Consider the following 17,611-nt stretch of genomic DNA (forward strand, 5'->3'; position numbering starts at 1 on the left):
AAGAGAGTTTTTTTCTTTTATTTAGGATAAATCAAAAATCATTTTTCATACAGGTGAAACAAGTGAGAAGATTGTCACGAAATAGAAGTTCCTTCATAGTATAATTTCCAAATAGAAAAAAATTATTCTGGAATATTTTTTCACTGGAATATAAATAACAGTATATGTTCCTAACATAACACATGGTTTAAAATGTGTTTTCCAACAGGAACAGATATTTTGACATTATTTATAACAAAGATTCCATTTTGAATTTTCCTTGGAGTTATTTCTGTCAATTTTCTTTTTTCTATTATTTGCTTATGACATTTTTGAATTGTAACGCATATGGGTACTTATACATCCACACAACAGAAAGGAACTTGCTACAGATCTGAGAGTCTCGCAATTACTGACAGCTAGTTAAACGTCAATAGCAATAAGGGTACATATTCGAATAACAGTGTCCTCATAGTTGTATATCTTTGCTAAAATTTGATTAAGAGAAAGCATTCATGCGTATCTTTTCGTATTCTCGGTGTTGACATGAATATCTAAAATGTGGCCATTGTTATAAATTTCCTGTTTATAAAACTTTGAATAATACGAAAAACTAAGGATTTTCCTATCCCAGGCATGTATTACCTTATCCGTATTTGGCACAACGTTTTGGAATTTTGGATCCTCAATGCTCTTCAACTTTGTACTTGTTTTGTATTATTAATATTTTGATATGAGCGTCAGTGATGAGTATTATGTAGACGAAACGCTCGTCTGGCGTACTACATTATAATCCTGGTACCTTTTATCACCACTGGGTCGATGCCACTGCTGGTGGACGTTTCGTCCGAGGGTATCACCAGCCCAGTCGTCAACATTTCGTTGTTGACATGAATATCAATAATGTGGTCATTTTTATAAATTTCCTGTTTACAAAACTTTGAATATTACGAAAAACTAAGGATTTTCTTATCCCAGGCATAGATTACCTTAGCCGTATTTGTCTAGCCTACTAATAAATATTATTTTTAAAAAAAAACACGTATTATACGCATTCATATTATATTTATATATGAACGTATATGATAACTGTTAGACTTTGTATTGTATGTATGTCCTTTACGTCTAATAATAAATATCAGATAAAATTATTACTGATATCTGAAATGATAAAACGCCCTTTCATGGTAGAAAACAATTGTTGTTAGCTAAATCAGTCATGTTGAAGTTCACTAGTTTTTTTCTAAGTGTTGCTTTGAACTGGGGATTTCTATTAGATGATAAAAATCCCACTGGGGCCGCTGTTTCTAGCAACCAGTACCTGACAATTGACGATAAAGTACACATTAATCATGAACTGGACGAACTACGCCACGACCACGAAAGAAGTTTGGATATATTAACCTCTCAACTAAAAAAACGATTCGATGATCTAGAAAATAGGATATCTGAAAATAGAACATTATCTGAACTCATTAGAAAAATGTTGACACTTGAGCAGATGAACAAGAAATTGGAAAGGAATAACTCCATATTGCAACAAAAGTTCGAGACATTAGAGAGGGATTTCAGTTTAATTCAGCACGAACTGAATGAAACAAAATTAAAAACGATCGATCTAAAAACTGAGATAACAAATTTACATAACTTGCAAAACATTCACCAACTACAAGAGCTACAGGGTCTTCAAAAGAAAGTGCAAATGATAGATTCGTCTATCAATTTGTTAAAAAGCCACGAGCTAGCTCGAAATCAAGATTTTCTTTCATTGTACAATATAACAAGCTTTCAAATAAATAATATACTGAGGGAATCGACAACTCGGGATGTTGAATTAGAGAGTTTTAATAATTCTCTCAGAAGCAATATGTATGAACTATTTAATAATAGCGAAAGTCTTGTAGAGCAACTTCGAGATTTAATAGTGAAGAAGAACGATGACAATTTACGCATTGAAAGATCACAGAATAAAACTCTAGTTACGCTGCTAAAGGAAAATACAAATATTGCACTAATGGGGTGTGTTCCTGCTTCAGCGAGTTTTTCAGCAGGAACAGCTATTGTGTTCAGCAAAATATTACAATCGTCTGCCGTAAAAAATCAATCAAATTTTCGATCAACTGGAAAATTCACGTGTAAAGTGCCTGGACTCTACTTTATAACGTCAGCTATAGCGACAACAACGAAAAATGTTGGCTATCAGATTATGAAAAATTCAAATAAGGTCATAGAGGCATGGCAAGTAAGTAATCCTGGACAATACACATCTGTTACTAGTACTGCGAATGTCGAGCTGAATATAAATGATACCATTTGGATTACGGGGATTGATGATATCGACGTGAGAGGTTCAAATAGTTCTTGTATCACGATTTTCAAAATCTAGTAAATAAAGAAGTTAATTATATGAATTATCGTTCTGTTCCTATTGTTAATACTAGCCCACAGTCTCATACAGTCGCTTTCCTACATTTTGTATTTGTCCATCTATGCATTTGTTTCTAAATCTTATAAAATATATCATTCTTACAAGTTTTTCTTTTGATAAGATTTCGAAATTATAAGAAACTTCGGTACCAGCTACCTCAGGCAGAGTTGACCTTATATGGGTTTAGGTTCCTTTTCGTGTTTGGAATATACATCACTGACTTGCAGATGTTTGAAAGAAAAACATTCTTGAAGAAGGTCAATCCGGCTCTTCGTAAGTGCTGTGTTCATTATCTAGAATTATATTGATACCACTGTCTGTCATGATCTGACACACGTTTTCGAAAATTTTACGTACACAAATTTAGAAAGTCTACGGTATAAACTTCCTCGAGCAAAATTTACTTTTGATGTTTTGGACATTCTATGCATGGCCTGTTTACATTTATAGCTCTTCAAATATTTATTCACCCCTGGCTTTCAATTTTTTTGGGCGATTTTCATTTTACAGTTATTCAAATTTCGGGGTAAAACCTTATTTTTGCTGATGGTTTACAAAACTGATTGATAATATTTTATGACTAAATAAGAGTCAATTAATCATCTGCTATTGTGTGTTGCCTCCTCACTAAATAACTTAAAGTTTTTTTAATGAGTATCACGACGATGTTTTTATGTGGAGCAGTATATGTTTCCCTCTCATAGTATCAAAGATCGCTTCGGTTTGTGGCCTGGTTCATATTGCTCGGTCTCTTGTTTTCTTTGTTGTGTTTCCTATCTGCTGTTTGTCTTTTGCATTTGACTTAACTATTGAAAACATCCCTAGTAATACTCTGTTACCAAATCATTGCCTCGGGCATATTTTCGATAAAAATATGGGACACGAATATAAAAATAGGGAGATGTGATATGATTGTGTAGGAGAGGCGAAGATACAGAAGGGACATTCAAACTCATTAGTCGAAAACAATTGTCAATGACAAGGGGCAAAAGAAATGAAATAAATTAGGTTGGTTTCTTATTAGTTAGAATTATTTGTAGCTATTTAAGCAAACAAAACACTCTAATACAGACATCATTATCATCATGTTCACAAATCACAATCTTTAGATATATTACGCCTGTATAAACAAATATGTTTGCGTACGAAATCTTTAATGATTTATCTTATCAGGAAGGTTCAGACATATGCATAAACATTTGAAAGTCAGAGATGCACAAATAAAGTGCAATGTTGTAAGCGATATGCCATAAGTAAACAGAATATTCAAATTCGGATTATGTCAACTTGGATAAGGGAGTTGGAACCTCTCTTTTTTACATTTTTTTAAATTATGAACAAGAAATTTGCTATTCGTATGCTAGTATATTATCAATTGTGTCAGTACAGAAGGTATGATTCCTGAGCTGATGAAACCATCTGGAATAAACAGTTCATCTTATCCAGTGTTAGTATATGAAATAAACTATAAAATAGATAAGAATGAAAAGCTAGGAATGCGTATATACGCTGTAATATGAGAACCAATATGAATAACACATATCTAAGCAGTATATCTGTTCAGTTCATGTTAATTTTCCATGTTTAGTTGTAACCTAAGTTTCTTCTTACAAATCAATGTATGAACGTGTGATTTAAAAAGGTTTTATAAGATGTTTGAAATCATGTCGGTACGGAAGCAACGGCGTCACAGCTAATGATACCATCGGGGACTTTTAGTTTGAAAACAGCGTTATAGACACAGTGTAAGTAAATGAAATAACTATCTTAAATATATCGTGCGTGCGAAGCTGTTTTATTTATTCATCTAGAACACTCAAACATAAACACTTATAAGCCAGTTATGCGTAAAAACTTTAATGTGTTTATCACCAAAACAGCATAAAAATAAAAGCCAAATTTGTTTTTATATGAAACATTCAACATGTACAGGATATAAATAATAAGATTTAGATGAAAGTTGTCATATAGCAGGTTTTAGAAATGATATATATCGGTATTGATTTGTTTATATTTAAGACGGAAATATTTCAACATTCTAATTTTGGAAGGTTATGTTAGCATCGAATACACTGCTCTAAATAGAACGGTATATGTGGAAGAATATAGAAATTTACAGCAGATAATATAGCTCGTGTTGTATTGACACATTAGACTGAATTGTTTTCACAGAAGAACTAAAGACATATACAAAATATAGTAAGAGACAAAATTCAAATTCAAAGTCGATGTGTGTGTATATAACATAGGTGAATATGTTTTGTTATTTCAGCTGTGTATTTTAGTTAAAGTGTGCCTCACTCATCACTATATGTATATCGTGTTTTCTGCATGTTCTCTGTATCGATACAATGCATTAGGTTTATACGTATTTAATACTATATCAAATATCTGGCAAAACTTTCAGTTCTGTATTTGTTACATTGTGCCTTACTCATCATTGTTTATATTCTATTTACTGTACTTAAAGTTGTATATTCTCTGTACCGATACAATACATTAGCTGTATGAGAATAAAGATACAGAAAAAGGCTTACCATCTTTTCGTCGGTCACTTATCTTTCAGAATTGTGGTTCCCTCTTTGTTAAAGGTTTTAGAAAAAATAACTTTTAGTGAAAAGAAATAATGTTCTAAACCTTGTTTGAGCCGTATTTCATTTTTGCGTTATTGGTAAAAATACATTTATTTTGATCGATTTCAAAAGCATAACAGATTCAGAAAACAAGAATGCATTCTTGCACATATGTATTTTGTACATAAATTAGGCAGTTGGTTTTCTCGTTTGAAGTGTTATACATTTAGCAATTCGTGGCCTTTAATAGCTGAATATGTGGTATAAGTTTTACGCATTATTGGAGGCCGTACTGTGACCCATAGATGTAAATTACTGAGCAATTTGGTATGTTTGTCCATCTGATGAGTTAAGCCTTTTTCAACTGATTTTTATAGTGTGTTCTTATGTTGTACTGCTATACCACTGTCCCAGGTTAGGGGGAGGGTTGGGATCCCGCTAACATATTTAACCCCGCCACATTATTTATGTAAGTGCCTGTCCCAAGTCAGGAGCCTGTAATTCAGTGGTTGTCGTTTGTTTATGTGTTACATATTTGTTTTTCGTTCATTTTTTACATAAATAAGGCCGTTAGTTTTCTCGTTTGAATTGTTTTACATTGTCTTATCGGGGCCTATTATAGCTGACTATGCGGTATGATCTTTGCTCATTGTTGAAGGCCGTACGGTGACCTATAGTTGTTAATGTCTGTGTCATTTTTGTGGATAGCTGTCTCATTGGCAATCATACCACATCTTCTTTTTTATATCTTATGAAGAATTGGCAATCAAAGCACATTATCTTTTTTCTATACAAGAACATTTTACCATTACTTTTCTTATAAACAGTTACTTGAAAATAAGATTGCACTCAAGTTTATGTATTTACCTTTGTATGTGTGCTCTTATCTGAGTAAAAATGAGTTCACGTCATATTCTATCTCATTAACTCGGCGAATAATTATAGTATTTAAGTTATATTATAGCTTCCATTAATAGTCACGTTCAACCCTTTTAAGCTACAAAAAGCCCCGGGTTGGCGAAATGTGAAACAATTTGAAAGAGATTTAACAAACTGAGTGATTTAAATTGGTAATCTCGTTTGTATTTAGTATCACACGATGTACTTATGGTTGAAATGTATGAAAGGTCTAAAACATTTACTAAATTTTATCATCGGTATAAGGAAATCATATGAAAATATAGCTCAACATGCAGACTTCTTATACGTTCAGGTATTTCCCATCCAATTTTTTATGGAAATATTCTTTATAAAACACAAAGGTGTCGGTATTCACCTCAAAAACTAACAAAACCTTTGAATAGACTTATTAAGAAGGGATATAGTTACGATACTGTTGTCAGGTCATTAAAGATTGCATATTTTGGCGTTAATATTGATTCACTTATAGGGTCTTTGCATCGGAACTAAACACATTTATTCAAAAACCAGTTGTTGACATGACACGGGTTATGTTCTTCTCATATATGTTATGATGGTATGATACTAAACCCCTAACGGGAATGGATTGTGCCTGATGTTCATATGATGAGATCATAATCTTTCAGTCAGTTTAATTGAAGTCTGGAGCTGGCATGTCAGTTAACTGCTAGTAGTCTGTTGTTACTTATGTATTATTGTCATTTTGTTTATTTTTTTTGGTTACATCTTCTGACATCAGACTCGGACTTCTCTTGAACTGAATTTTAATGTGCGTATTGTTATGCGTTTACTTTTCTACATTGGCTAGAGGTATAGGGGGAGGGTTGAGATCTCACAAACATGTTTAACCCCGCCGCATTTTTGCGCCTGTCACAAGTCAGGAGCCTCTGGCCTTTGTTAGTCTTTTATTATTTTAATTTTAGTTTCTTGTGTACAATTTGGAAATTAGTATGGCGTTCATTATCACTGAACTAGTATATATTTGTTTAGGGGCCAGCTGAAGGTCGCCTCTGGGTGCGAGAATTTCTCGCTACATTGAAGACCTGTTGGTGACCTTCTGCTTTGTTTTTTTCTATGGTCGGGTTGTTGTCTCTTTGGTACATTCCCCATTTCCATTCTCAAGTTTACTAATCTGTAGTTCATCGGAAACTTAGAATGAAAATTGCATGCATTGATATGAGAAAGATTGAGTATTCGGTAAACAGTAATAGAATAACAGAAAGTTGTTAAGCAATAATTTGAGAATGCATCACATCACATCGCATTTCCAGCTCTGATTTGTAGTTCCTTAGAAAAATACGAAAAAAATAGTCATTATATCGTGTTTTACCTAGAAAATAGAAGCAGTAAAATCCTTGTATGTGTAACTGTCGTGTTTACCTATAACGATCTTTTATCATTGCAAAGTGATTTTAGATTTTCGAACATAAAGACTCCATTATGTCATGGCATTCATCCTTCCCGCATATTTTCTTATCTGTGTAAATATAATTTGTGTGTACTGGCCCGAGAACACAGTTATTTCGTAGTGCATTTCTTTTAGACAATAAATTCAAATTAAAAAAAATCGCACCTGCTATTTCTTAAAAAGATTTTTACAGTGTAGTGTACTTCCACGGAGACAAATAGTATCAAAATTATAGAATCTTCTACCAGCTCTAACTCAAAATATTGACAATTCTGTGTTAAGGGAGTGTAAAATTCAGTTTGACAGCTTCAAACGTGATAAAATTTGACCTTTTTGAACTAGACCAAATCACTACTTAATATAAAGATTCAGCACCCAATTTCTTTTAACATGTAATTACATCCCCCTACTTAATATTTCATGCATTTAATATCAAGAAATAAATTGGGAAAGTGTTTTAAATAAAACATGCAAGTTATACACTGTTTACACTAGGGATTATATTCGTAGACGACGAAAACCAAAGGACGATAACTGTGTCCTTGGACCTACTAATGCAACATTAATAATAATAAGAAAAAAAGGACATGGATACCTTGATTTGGTTGTGGATTTCATGAGAACTGATGGTTCTATATAGGGCGTGTCTCTGCTGTTTTTTCTATCTTATAGTTCATATAAAAAAGTAAAATCACAGAAAAACTGAACTTCGAGGAAAAATCAAAATGGAAAGACCCTAATCAAATTGCAAAATCAAAAGCTCAAACACATCAAACGAATGGATAACAACTGTCATATTCCTTGCAACAGACATTTTCTTATGTAGAAAATGGTGGATTAAACCTAGTTTTATAGCTAGCTAAACCTCTCGTTTGTATGACAGTCGTATAAAATCTCATTGTATTGACAACGATGTGTGAACAAAATAAAAACAAACTATACAAATAGCTCAGAAATTATTTAGTTTAATCATAATCGTAATTAAATATGGTTCTATTTGTAATACAGGACAAAGAAGTATGGCAAATTTCCGTTGAACTTGCTTCACTAAAGGTTTGAAATAATTTGGCGATAACTACTCACCAAAGATACCAGAGTTAATATTCAAGGCGCAGACCTGGGTATGACTTACATAAAACTCAGCATATATTCCCTCGAATCAAAACAGTTGTAAGACCAAAATCAGTTACAAAATTGAATAGCACTGAAAAACAAAATTCCCAAAAATTTGATTTAGGCCTTGATATCCATTTATACACCACAAATCTTGTCGAAATCTTTTTTTAAATTTTCAATCATATACATGAAATAATGTTTTTTAAACCTCAAAGCAAACATATAAGGGTGTGATACTCTTACTTTTTCTAACGCTTGAAGGATATTTTTTAATTGGCAGTATGAAATATATTCAGGGAAACTGACTCAATCTCTTTAAAGCAGCATTGTTTCTGGTACTTTCCCTATATATTGGTAAATACCGTAAGTATAGTTCGGCTGTTTGATGAACACAAAGAGAGATAAATGAATACTGGCACTTTCGTATTGAAATTGTATGAATAATCAGATAACTTAATTTTCAGCCTCATAATGTACTGTAACAATCTGCAAACGTATTTTGGGGTATGTCTGCCAGGTCGCAACGAGTCGAGTAGCAGTAAATTGCTCTTTAGGAACATACACACAAAAGTTCCGGACAATCTCCTGCAGAACAAGACTTTTGGCACCACTGGTCGAGTTCACCGGATTGTTTCTTGTATGAATTTTGTGCTCTACAGACTTTCGGTTCTACTGAATTCGACGGTGCCTGGCACTTGCAAGTGCAAACAGCTGACGGACAATTTCCATATTGGCAAAGAGAATTGCACCAATCGACAATCTGCTGATATTTACTCCACAGTTTAACAGGAGTACAAACTGACTGGTGTGGTTCTGAACAAGTTTCTGCTGTTGATTTTGAATTCATAAACATTTTTAATACAAGTTTGGAAAGACTTGGCGATAGTTCTTTTTTAGAACCTTTCGGAGACGACATTAGTTTAGGGGTTGTAAGAATATCACCGTTTTCATTCTCGTTCATGGATTTAGATATTGTATCTTGAATTTTCTGTCGAAATACTGATAAGTTAGGTTTTGGGACTTGTGGTTGATTCATTTGCATTGGTCCTGAAAGAATTTGGTGTCTAACTAATTGAGATCGTGGTGGATATACTCCACTCCTTCGGCTTCCACTAGCTGAAGACAGACTATTTGAAATATGTGCAGGTACAGTGGTATATGTGTAATCATGACCAGTAGTTTGGCCAATATTAGATGCATCATCAATATAAGAAGGTCTTAATTGAAATCCGGTTTCAATCATATCCATTGACGGCGACGGAACGTCGTCCACAGCAGGTTGTTGATGAAAACCAATCTCGTTATTAGTCGTTTCAGCAATATCATCTGCTCCTTTCAAAATAGATTTGAAATCTTCTCCAGTTTTGATATTTGGCGCGTCATCCATTTTATCATTTGTGTCAACAGAAATTTCTGACATAATTGATTCCTTATTTTCATTTGACATAATCGTGTTTTCTAATATTTCTTTATTTGAATTCTCACCTTGAATATCATTTATTGTATTTTCTTCATCTCTATCTTTTTCACCTTTTTGTGAAATTCTAGAACCCTTCTCTTTTTCATCCAAGTGAATACTTTTATCCGTGTTTTCGTCATTATTCTCTCCCTTTGTATTAATCAGGGAATTTGGTTCATCGTTTCTTTCAGCTTCATCTTCCATATGTTTACGTATACCATTACTACGTCTACCAGTAACCACAACTGTAGACGCCGTAACATCCGGTAAAGTGTTTACCGACCAGGAATCGTCATCAAATTCATTCTTTTCCTTTTCCTCTGGGATATCATCCCATTTCTTTTCAACTTTATCAATGTCATAACCTTCTTGGTCAACTTCCGAATCTGTATAATCATGCGCATCACTTTGAAAATAATTAACCTCTATTTTATCTCGAGGGACGGTGTTCATGACGCTTTGAGTTGTTTGCTGTGAATCGAATGACAGATGGTTATATGGTTTGGCCTTGTCTCCTTCTATGTCGGCGTCCTTGTCTCCTTCTATGTCAGCGTCCTTGTCATCATAATCAATATTATCAGCTCTGTAAAGAGAATTTTCATTCCAAGGATTTACATCGACTGGAAATAATTTTATTTCACGCTCCACTGATTCTTTATGTTTTTGATAATTTGACAGATATTTTTTAGTGCGGCTGTCCCTATAGCCCATATGATTGTCAATTTTCATTTCATTGTCTGTGTCGTCACTATCATAATCTTTACCTAAGTCAGCGTAAGCAATATCAGAACTCTCGTCTGTTGACTCTGTATCAAGATCAGAACTCTCGTCTGTTGACTCTGTATAATCAAAATTATCACTTTCCTTTGAATTGTCATCAGAATTATCATTAAAACGATCACTATTATCATCATCGTCATGATCACCACCATCAGAATCGTGAAGATCATCACCGTCAGAATCGTCAAGAACTCTATTTTCATCTGGAAAGTATAAATCATTTCCTTTGGATAAATATTTGTTACTTGCTAAATCCTCTTGTTTATCTCCCTTTTCATCACTTTCTGTAGATCCTCCTTTCATAAGACCTAATAAACTCTTCTCATCACTGTCTAGTTCTATATCCTTTGTTTGAGCTAAAAGCCAGTCAATATCTAATGATTCGTCACTTTCACTTTTGGTGTCCACGGATTCCTGTGTATCCGGCATCATCGTTTGCATCTGTAACATCAATTGCACATTTCTATGGAACTCTTCAATGTCATCCGCATCTTCTGCTATTTCATACAAAGCTTTTTTGGTTTCAGGTGAGGACATATTGATCAAGCGATGGAAGTCAGACCAAAATGCGCTGTTTAATAGAAAATTGTCTTCGTCATCCATCATTTCTTCCATCGAATCATCTGCCTCCGAAGCATCTGTCGTTGGAATTTTTGAAGGGGCAATTTGAATAGGTCGTATATTCCGGATAGCGTTTGCTTTGGTTTTCCTTTGATTTTTTCTAGGAATAACAGTTGCAAAAATGTTGACGTGTGGTCTGTTGTTTCTAGAAATTAAAGGTCTACTATTTTTATATGGACGTCTTTGATTTCGAATATCGGGACTAACTTTGTTTCTATTGAACACATTTCCTTGGGGTCTAGCATTTCTAAAACCATCTCTGTGAAATCCTCTATTATGTTGAATATTTTGACGTACTGGGTTTATCGTTGGGTAACCATTTCGTACAGGTCCTCTAAAATTTCTATTTATAGATTGTCCTTTATTTCTTCCGGTATTTCGTCTATTATCAATAAATCTATTGTTGTTTTGTCCAAAATTTCTTCCATTGTTCATGAAACGTTGGTTGAGAGGATTGAAATACGAAGGAGTGGTCATAAATGGATTAAATTCGTCATAATAATCTGGAAACATTCCCTGAGTTTGAAACATGAACGAATCATACATGGGGTTGGGCGTGGTAACCTGATAATTTGGCACTCTTGTTACCATAGGAAACATACCAAACTCGTCAGTGATGGCTATATCTGCACAATTGATAAACTGTTCTTGTTTACCACAACCTTTGCATTCCTGGCGGGTCATTGGATTTATACCAGAATGTTGTCCTGAAAAATTAAAAAAACTGATGTATTAGAAATATTAAATCTTTTTTTACTGTGTTATTAATGGGTAATCGAAGGGCTTAAAATGGATATTTGTACATGTGTAGGATCGTGCAAAAAATACGATTTCAACGTGTACGAAAGATTGAACGGTGCATTTCTCTGAATAATGACCCTTTTTAACCGAAATCGCGGTTATAGATGAAGCCAACACCGTGAACAAAGAAAAATTGTATTATTCCATTTATTATGTAAACTCGTTTGCAAAACTTTTACGGGCTTTTGATCCTCAATGCTTTTCAACTTCGTACTTTATTTGGCCTTTTTATTGTTCGAGCATCACTGATCAGATGAGTCTTTTGTAGACGAAACGCGCGTCTGGCGTAAATATAATATTTCAATCCTGATATCTATGACGAGTTTAATTACAACCACTGGGTCGATGCAACTCCTGGTGGAGTTTTACTTGCCCGAGGGTATCACCAGCCCAGTAGTCAGCACTTCTGTGTTGACTTGAGGTATCATTGATATGAATATAATTATAAATCAACTGTAAACAAAACTTTGAATTTTTGAAATACTAAGGTTTTTCTACCTCAGGAATAGATAACTTTAATTGAATTTGGCAAATTTTTGGTCCTTAATGCTCTTCAACTTCGTACTTTACTTGGCCTTTTTACCATTTTTGTTTTTATTCGAGCGTCAGTGATGAGTCTTTTGTAGACGAAACGCGCGTCTGGCGTAAATATACAATTTCAATCCTGATATCTATGATGAGTTTGTTTGCATACTTATGAGCATATACAACCGAAATAACTGCATCATGTTGTCGCTTTGACACATTCCCCATTTCCTTTCTCATTTTATCACATCAGCTTGATCAGTCCTGTTATCTGTTTTCTTTGTTACTTTGTTAATTATATATCAAATCAGGATATTAATTGAAAAGTTATAACGCGGTTTTTTTTTAAAATTTGATTGGAATCTTCGCTTGAATCAGATTTAAAGCACTTAGTGTTCTTTTTTTTATCTTTATAGCTATGAAGTACATACAATGATACATTAAAACTGAGACGTACAAATGTACAAACATACTCAATAGCACGCCTATGCTACTTAACGCTCTCAATTTGTCTGTAACTGTCGAAAGTCAGAAGCCTGTTCAGTTGTTGTCGTGTGTTGATGTGGTTCATATGTGTTTACTATTTCTCGTTTTTCATACACCAATAGATTAGACCGTTTTCCTGTTTGTTTTGTTTTACACGGGTCATTTTGAGGTTTTTTGTTAGGTATGACCCAATGTACTGTATTGATGATCGTACTTTGAAATATAATTGTTTACTTTTAATACATCTTGTTATTCCTATGTCTATTTTTTTTTAATAATTAAAAATCATAATTCTAGTACCTACTAACCGGCCTTCCAATACCATTGTAAAACACATTGTCTACACGTGACAAAGTCGGGTAGTTTTACAGTGTGTCTTATTTTAAAATCACTCTTTTGATTGGTTGTTAAGTAATGTCTATTTCCATCTCCTTTGATCTGTAATATATACTGGTTTAGACACTGTTGAGTAACGGGTATCCTAGGGCTATCATGTGGGCAAAGTCTTAGCTCTATATATCCACCATGATTCGCAGTTATATCTGAAACTACTTTTATATATTGTCCTGACTTGTATGTTCTGGCTATTATCCCTTTGGCATACCTAAAATTATAATCAAAAGAGAATTATTTTCTCCTTTAATATGAAATTACAGTATTTTACCGATGGTCTCAAATCACAAAACCCACGAAGTATATACTGTAGAAATTAGGGTAAAAACTTTACCAAAGGAGTCGCATGAAATCCACAAAGGAGCGATGCTGGATGTTCTGATAGGGTGCGTTTCTTCTACTATGCAAGCATTGTCCGCGATGCATATCTACAAGTTAATCGTAAGAGTCTTACAGGAAATTTATATAACGTGTTGTATTCATTTTTACATCATTGCATCGATACCTTTGCTGGTAGACACATGTTACCGAGGGTGTCAACAGCTCAGTAGTCAGTATTTCGGTACTGACATGCTTAATAACAATCCTTTCTAAAATTGTCCGTTAAAATGTTGTTTTTTTAGTATAAAGAAACCAAAGCTGCAGCTCTATCAGGCGAAGTTGGCCTTAGATGGATTTAGCTATTTTATAATGTTATTTTTTGTCATATACCTCTTTAATGGTTTCTGTTCTTATAAATCTTTGACTTTCATCTATATGGCTTTGAGAGTTCCTGATGAAGGAAAATCCAGAAAAGCGCCTGGGATGCTTAAATTTTTTAACGTGTTGTTTTCATTTTTTAGACTAGATACATACAATCGGTAGGTTATAACTTACTTATACTCATATTCGGAATTAAATTATTAGTAACATTTTGATTTCTTCATGGAACTAATCGGTTTTGTTATTCTAATCTTACATGTATTATGCATGTTGAAATTAATAATTTAGTTTCTGCAAATTACAGCAAAATGAAGTCGTAGACTTTGATTGTGTAAAATCTACGTTATAATAAGATGTGTGACAAAAAGCAAAACTGAGTAGTTACATTTTGATTTCTTTATGGAACTAATCGGTTTTGTTATTCTGATCTTATATGTATTCTGCATGTTTAAATTATTATTGGTTTCTGTAAATTACAACAAGATGAAGTCGTAGACCTTGATTGTTTAAAATGTACGTTATAATAAGATGTGTGACAGTAAGCAATATGTCAGTTTCGTTCTATTTATACTTATGTAAAGAAAACATCATACAGAAATAATGTTTAACAGGATATGCATATTTAAAAACATGTTAGTGTGTAGTAATTGTAAATGTATTCATAACCTCGACAGACGATGCTTAATTTATTTAAATAAAACATTAGCCTTAAAAAGGCTCTTTTTGTATATGAAAATAGTCATTGTAAAAAATGTAGTGACATCATTCTGCCTTTCAATGACCTAGTCACGCTAATGTTATTTGTCAAGTTGTATTTTGATTTGTTTTAGCTTTATTTAAGTAGTTACCCGCGCATTCTTCTTTTGTTCATTATATTGGGAGCAATATATATCAAAGGCTACAGTAGGATACCGATTCTCAAAAGTAGAAAATTCATTTCGAATGCAAAATCCCGACGTAAAAACTTGAGGGAATAGCATACACTCCAAACGGAGCAATACAGTGTGAATGTACAGAGTTAGTGTCTATTGTTCTGGATGCATCATCAGTCTAACAAATCTAAGACCTGAACAAAACATGCTCAGGCACGCGAAGCAATGAATGTGTTTTTAATTTGATAGATGCTTGTGTGCTTTTTTGTAAAATTGTTTGTTTTAAATTGTAACACAGTGATGACTGCTGAACCCATATTTTGACCATTTTATTTATCATGTCTGTTTTGTTCACACATCGTTGTAAATATAACGGAATTTGATGAGACTTGTAAAAGTGAGAGGTTTAGCGCTATAAAACCAGGTTCAATCCACCATTTTCTACATTTGAAAATGCCTGTACCAAGTCAGGAATATGACAGTTGTCGTCCATTCGTTTGATGTGTTTTGTCATTTGATTTTGCCATGTGATTAGGGACTTTCCGGTTGAATTTTCCTCGGAGTTCAGTATTTTTGTGATTTTACTTTTTCCTTACTTTCCACCAGCCTCATTATTCCGTGGTCCTTGGAACGGGTCACCACATACTCCACAGCGGCCATTCTGACGTTCATGTTGATTCTAGATAAGAAAAATACTAGAAAATATACAGCATAAAAACGTGGTGTAGAAAAGGTCATGAAAAATGAGTCCTAGTGCCAATAAGAAAACTTGATATTCTCGTTTGTCTTGTTTCACATATTATCATAACGCCCCATAAGGATTTGCTCATTGTTAAAGGTCTAACAGTAACTTTAAAATAGCTGCTCATGTCAATGTCGTTGGTCTCTAGGATAAATTTTTCTCATTTTCAATTTATATCCTAATTTGTTATTCATATTTAGACAATGGTTAGGAAAAGCAGTGTGTCTAGCATATGCAAAATATTCAACATGTTATTTATTTAATATGTTAGGTAAATTGGCAGGACGTCATTTAACAACGTAATCATTTGTATTTCTTTTATTGCAAAAATAAAAAACTCGTTTTGGTTTTATGGGGGATGCTGTCTAAAGTCTGTATACCTCAAGGTCAATGCAAGAGTCATTGTACAGGTATATTTATATATATATATATTTTTTAAGTTGCAATATATAAGGCAGCAGCCATTTGATATTCGGGGTGTCAAATACAAATTATTTTTTTACCAAATAAAATGTCCCCCCCAATGTAAAACATGCGTTTTTAATGAATTTGAATTATTTTTTTTGTAGAAAATATCAAAAAGAAGAAAAATATATTCTTACCGTAAATCCTCCACAATTTACTCCATTGTCATTATAATTAGGTTCGGCACCAGGATAATTGAATCTCCACAGAGATGACCTCATGGCAGGTTCTATCATCATCCCGTGACCTTTAGTAACGGGTAACGTAAACAAAAACAATATGAATGTACACGTTACTGATGAAAAAACCTCCATGATAATTTCCTTATATAGTTAAATTTAACCTAGGACCTCAGCATTTTTCAACGATAATGTTGTTAGGACTTGTTAATCTTTTTTGTCATGTTTTATGTCATGGGCAGTTTGTCGGTGCATACTAATTAAGCTATACAGTAATTATGAAGTTAATTATCATAAGTAAATTGTCTTCTACAAATTTAAATCATTTCAAATTTTCTACTATTTTATCAAAGTATAAAAAGGCGTGCTCAATTTTTCCTAGTCGTAATGCATATTTCAGTATGGATTTATCTTCATCATCAATGATTATCGGATATTACATGTACCTATCGAACAAACAAAAAAAGAGGCAAAGAAACATGGTCAACAGTTGTGTCTATCGTTTGACGTTATATATATATAGTGAAGTAAATTTAAGTGATAATTCCAAGATTAAAGTCAACAATTTAAAAAAAAAAAAGAAGGGATGGTTCTAATACGCTACCGTAAGAAAAACCAGTCTGATTGTGCAATTAAGGGATGCTGTAGCTCAGAACCCCCTGTTTGAAATCATCGAGTGAGGTACTATCCACTAAAGGTTGTGGAAGGCTGTTCCATGTTCGTATGCTGTCTGGAAAGAAGGAATGCATGTATGTTGTACGAGAAATCGTGGTATGAGTCCTCTAGCTACCGATGATGTATTATGTAGCTCTAGCGTTAGTATTGCTACGAGGACATGTACTATATATTCTGTACATCATTACTACTTTGTATTTTGCCCTTCTTTCGACAAATGGTTGTCACTGTTTATAGCATTAATGTTACACTGCTGCTTTGTTGGTAATCGTCCATTACAAACCGGGACTGCCCGATCTTCTTTGCACAGTTTCTAGTTTCTGTGTGTAAATGTTTGTGGAAGGGTTCAGAACTGAGCATGCGTACTCAAACAATTGTCTATCGCATTGTATCATAAAGCTTTTGTTCGTTGGGGACAGTCAAGGACGTATAACTAACATACTAATATACGTCCTTGGGACAGTGTTGAAGATTTCTGTGGATGAA

At 33.6% G+C, this 17,611-nt stretch overlaps 1 protein-coding gene across 1 annotated transcript; it reads right to left on the minus strand.

The window, feature by feature from the left end:
• Positions 1–8,280: 8,280 nt before the first annotated feature.
• LOC139519674 (uncharacterized) lies at positions 8,281–16,662 on the minus strand. Its single transcript, XM_071311888.1, has 4 exons — positions 16,409–16,662; positions 15,661–15,743; positions 13,406–13,701; positions 8,281–11,992 (listed from the first exon to the last, which is right to left on the minus strand). The coding sequence occupies exons 1-4, from the start codon at positions 16,583–16,585 to the stop codon at positions 8,976–8,978; spliced, it is 3,573 nt and encodes a 1,190-aa protein (XP_071167989.1). The 5' UTR covers positions 16,586–16,662; the 3' UTR covers positions 8,281–8,975.
• Between the last annotated feature and the right edge of the window lie 949 nt (positions 16,663–17,611).

Source organism: Mytilus edulis, chromosome 4 (assembly GCF_963676685.1).
Source record: "Mytilus edulis chromosome 4, xbMytEdul2.2, whole genome shotgun sequence".
NCBI lineage: Eukaryota > Metazoa > Mollusca > Bivalvia > Mytilida > Mytilidae > Mytilus > Mytilus edulis.